The 5,087-nt window shown below is 32.7% G+C and overlaps 1 protein-coding gene across 1 annotated transcript; it reads right to left on the minus strand.

Moving 5' to 3' along the window:
- Positions 1-737: 737 nt before the first annotated feature.
- On the minus strand, positions 738-1,374 carry LOC102622160 (protein METHYLENE BLUE SENSITIVITY 1-like). The gene has a single exon (XM_006480361.4). The coding sequence runs from the start codon at positions 1,254-1,256 to the stop codon at positions 939-941; it is 318 nt and encodes a 105-aa protein (XP_006480424.1). The 5' UTR covers positions 1,257-1,374; the 3' UTR covers positions 738-938.
- Between the last annotated feature and the right edge of the window lie 3,713 nt (positions 1,375-5,087).

The following is a 5,087-nucleotide window of genomic DNA, read 5'->3' on the forward strand; positions in this document are numbered from 1 at the left end:
TCTTTTTTCATTCAATATTACGAAAGTTCGAAATAAAGAAATTTTGCATACAACATCCAAATAAAATAAACTTACACACAGAGAAGAAACAAGCTGGCATTCTTGACTGTAGAATTTAACAAAATACACTGCACTGCCCACAACATCATCAACACAAATAACCCATAGTCCAACAATCTCAGCATCTCAAGATTGCATGCTTTCAAACATTGAAAATCCTTTCGAACAACTGTTAGATCAACATGCTTTCAAACACAGTAAACCCATTTTCTCCTAGAAATGAAAATATCTAAGGCTATGGTTCTGCTCAACATCCAAACACAGCATGCCCAATATTACTCAACATGTTTACCATCCACCCACTTATATTTGACAGCCAGTCATTTTATTCACTCGCAAATATCACAAGACCTCTATTTCAAACATACCCCCAATAAATCCAAACTTCCAAAACCAAAAATCAATTTCTTTCTTTTTTTTCCACTTTAATAACCAGCGCGTGCGCCTTATTTGGAATCCCACACGCTTAAACCTTGTTAGGCCACGTAAACACGGCAATCAAATTGTTAAGTATACACCCACATTTACTTGTTAGCTAATCTTTATTTAGCTCCTATTCTGACATATACTCAGCCACGATACATTAAAAGACAAGGCAACACAAGAAACAACAAGCTTAAGCATTTATGACCCAAAATTAAAATTACCATAACATCACAATTATCACCACCATAATATTAATAAACATAAAGACAGACAATAACATCATGGCATTAAAGTCACAGTATAATACATTCACAAAGCCAAAAGGATGCAAAGAAAACATCAAACAACAAGAAGACATCTCTAAGCAACACAAAGCCATCATCATCATCATCATCATCATCATAACAACTCTTAAAACATTTATGTAAGAGCAAATAAATAACCACCACCATTCACTTCTTGAGGCTACCTCGAATGCCAGGCTTCGGCTTCGAGCTTTCGGCGTCGACCCTAGCAGCATGAAGATTGACGAGACTAGCTTCATCAAAGGGTAATTTCGGGTGACGAGCGTCGTGATGAATCTGCATAGATTTGATGTCAGGCGCCGTGACTTTGCAGAGAGGGCACTCGTATTTCGCGTGGCCGCCCTTTTCTCGGCCGGTTCGGTCGGCCATACCCGCCTTGCCGCCGCCTCTGTTGGTGGTGGCTGCGTCCACCTTCATCGCTATCTCTTTCGCCGTGTGCTTCTTCGGCTTCGCCTTTCCGGTCATCGTGATCTTTGATGTCGAGGATCCGACGGCTGGGATTCGATAAAGGGTTTGGAGGAGGAGGAGGACGATGAGAAAAGAGAGAGAAAAAAAAAACCCTACAAACTAAAGACTTGTGTCATACAATGTGATTGCTTCGTTATATATATTTACCGTAAGCGCACTCTCTAAATCCATATTATTTTTATAAAATTCAAATAAAGCGGACAATCAGATAATTAATTAATTAAAATTCTTTTTATACTTAAGCTTCTTACTATATTCAACCATTAAAATTGTTTTAAAATAAATTAATTGGATCACTCTCTCAGATGAAAGTACTAAAATATTTATAAAATTTTTTGTTTCATAACAAAATTCAAAATTTTTAAATGATTTATTGATACTATTTTATTATTATAAATTATTGTGATACATTAATGTTATAATAATAAAATGATCCAATTAGACTTGTCTTAAAACAATCTTACTAATGTTTTGGCTCCTGTCTCTTTCCCCCTGTTCATTTCTCTTTTCTCCCTCCTGCTTGTACAAAAGCCTCCTTTATTTCTTTTCTTTTTTTCCCTTTGTGTTATTTGTTTCTTTATCCACTCAAATCTTTATAATTGTGGTGGTTCATTTGTCCAATCAAACAAGCAATCTTTAGTTGCACAGGTATCCCTTTTTTTTTTTCAGAATTGTGGTGGTTCTATATATCTTATTCTGTTTTTGTGTGACATTGTATAATTTTCTTAGATCAGAGATTAAAATCCAGAGATTTCATGCTATAATTTGTGAATGTTTACAGAAAAACGATCTAGATATCAATTATAATCACCAAATTCATTAAAAAGAGGAATCTATGAAAGAGCCAAGGGGATAACATGTAGAAATTAAATCACATATGTTTACGAAAAATTGTTGGAAGAGATATTATTTATACGGTTTAGTTATGGTGGAGCTGCTCTACCTTAGAGTACTGCTAATAACCACATAATCATAATAATAATTTGTTGTTTACTATTTATTACTTTGATCGTGCGGTTATAAGACAATAGTTTACGGTTGAGCATCTTACTTATAAAATTGCCTTTATTGGTTGTTGCAATAGCTGTCATCTTGATCTTCAATGTGAAAATACAATGGATTGACCAATTAGCTATTGTAATAGATTGTTTGTAAACAAATCTTGTATTTTTACGTATGTTATTACACCTAAGTTTGATGTTATGAACTGAAATTTTAATGTGTTCCAAAAATGAAAAATCTTAGTGGTCAAGTATGCTCAAGATACCCAAGTCACAATAAATAAAATAAAATAAAGAAAGATTTAATTGATTAATTTTCTAAACTTCAATTTTTGAATTTATAATTATTTTTAAATAGTATTGACGGTTAATTTTGGGACTTATGATGGAGTGCCACATGTCTAAAAAAACAAAACAAAGACTTAAGAACCCTCTTTCTTGGGGAGAACCCATTAAATTTACCGTTTGAGGGCTTGGAGCCCTAGGGATGTAGAGAATACCCAAGGGAACACCAAATGGGAAATGAAGGAAAATGGAGACCACAGCTGACCTAGGCAATTCTAGGTTTCAAGATTTTTCTTTTCCCTCTCCCAGTTACCTCTTAGCCTTGGTGTGACAAGACCTCTACATTTGTGACAACCCATTCCATGAGCTAATAGGCTTTGCTCCAATTAATCAACTTTCTCTCTAAGCAAGTCAAATGGTTCTCTGTCAATGAAAGGGACATCACCTCAACCAGTGGTCCCAAGGAGATCAATATGTGTGAACAACCCCCAAGAATCAAAGAACACCTAATTTCTCTAAGGTACTTGAGATCTAAAAAAGGCCTACCATTTGTAACGTATTCTTAATCCCAAACAAACTCAAGAACCCACCAATTAAAAAAATACACATGTGCAACCATGAGAATATCGTAAGGCTCCAACTTTTGTGTAAGACAAATATATCATCATGCCCTACTTGAGGAGGAGCTAGACCAATAAATCTTTCCCATATGGATTCAAAGACGCCATTGAAAGTATCTTCTTCTTGATAACTCATCTTCTTTATATCATTGCTCTTTAGTCACCCTTCATTCTCAAACCAACTTAACTTGACTGTCGGAGTACTGTTGCCAGCCGCCTCGGCGCAGACTTGTAACAATGTTTTCTTTTTGTAGGTCCTTAAAACACCTAGCCCATCATAAGTGTCTTGCGAAGAAATTTTTATATTATTCTTTAATTGTCCTAGTAGACCAATCTTCTCTTATGTTTTAGCTAGTAAAAAATGGACTACAACAAGAAGCAAGGTAGCGATAGATATATCCCTTGTCTATGTTGGCAATATTGTTATCGCTAGAGCTGATCAAGAAGAAATTATGCGACTAAAAGATTATCTTGCAAGAAAATTTGAGATTAGAGACTTGGGACAACTTGGATACTTCCTAGGGATTGAGCCATTACGGTGGCTAGTCTGGAGATTGAGCCATTGAGGTGGCTGGATAAAAATATGGTCTTATTATTTCTCAAAGAAAGTATATTAAAGAATTGCTTAAAAATCTCGTATGTATCATCAAGCTCTAACCAGTTAGCCCGACATTCTCACTAAAAGTCTACCGAGTCAAGCTTTCTTCCTAATAACAAGCAGGCGAAGGGAATGCAAGATAATTTTATGTACCAACTTGAGGGGAATTTTGGAATAAGCTTGCTTATACTTTGAAATTTTAAATTACTCTTCTAGTTGATGTCTTTTATGATTGTACATATCAGTGATCTAATTAGGTTTTTTGCTCTTTAAGTTTTCTCTTTATTATGTTTATAGCCTGCATAAGTATGTTTACTTTTATTATTTCAATAAAAGTGGACAATAATTCTCTTATAAAAAACAATTTGATTTTCAAATAATCAGATTTTTCTTAAAAGCAACGTTGAGAAGCTTCTTGAAATCCAATTATTAGAGAATCTAATTAAAGAAATTAAAGGAAATTAAAAGAAAAAACGCCATCAGTATTTTGTTTTGTCACCAGCAACGGGAATTGACTTTTTTTTTTTTTATAGAAGGAATTGACTTTATGTTGACACAACCCATATTGATATTACAAATTTTATGATTAATTTAAATGAGTGGGGGTTTATAGGAGATTCTAGAGTAAATTAGAGGTAATACGCCTAATAAATGCTTGTATATTATGTATGCATTTATTTTAAAAAATCACTATTTAATTGTAATTATATCTAATTGAACTACACATTTCATATATGCATTAATTGGATATAGTTACTTTAACATACTCTAAAATTTATAGTCTTCTCTCATTCTTGTGGTGTGTCCAACTCTTACATTCCTATTTTGATGGCAACGATACCACACTGGTATAGATCACAAAATTGTTTACTATTTAGTATTAATGTAGGGTTAGTTTCCATCACTGAGATGATGATTGTTTTGTTAGCGACAGGATAGTTATCGAAAGTTTAATGTTTATTAAAATTTCATTTAATTGAAAATCTACTCTTTTTATTATAGTGAGTAAATAAATTTAATAGCTACTTAATTAGTATTTAATATTAATTTTTTTTGAAACACGAATAGAAAAAAAATGCTATTTTTATTGGTAATCATTGTTAATAATATATAAAATACAATGAAACAGAAATTAAAAATATTTTTTTATAAAATAATTTGCTTTGTTTCATGACTTTATTAATATTTTAATATGAATTTTTTATAACATAAAAATCTTAATATCCCTTCTAGTAACTCTTTTTAACTTCCCATAACTTCCAATATCTCATAAGAAGTCTATTTTCCATTCTTTTATTATTCATTTACTTCATGTTATGCTTAT

This window comes from Citrus sinensis, chromosome 6, assembly GCF_022201045.2.
Source record: "Citrus sinensis cultivar Valencia sweet orange chromosome 6, DVS_A1.0, whole genome shotgun sequence".
Taxonomy (NCBI): Eukaryota; Viridiplantae; Streptophyta; class Magnoliopsida; order Sapindales; family Rutaceae; genus Citrus; species Citrus sinensis.

What these genes read in the sequence shown, in the direction of transcription:
- LOC102622160 (XM_006480361.4), bottom strand. Translation starts at nt 1,256, where the DNA reads ATGACCGGAAAGGCGAAGCCGAAGAAGCACACGGCGAAAGAGATAGCG.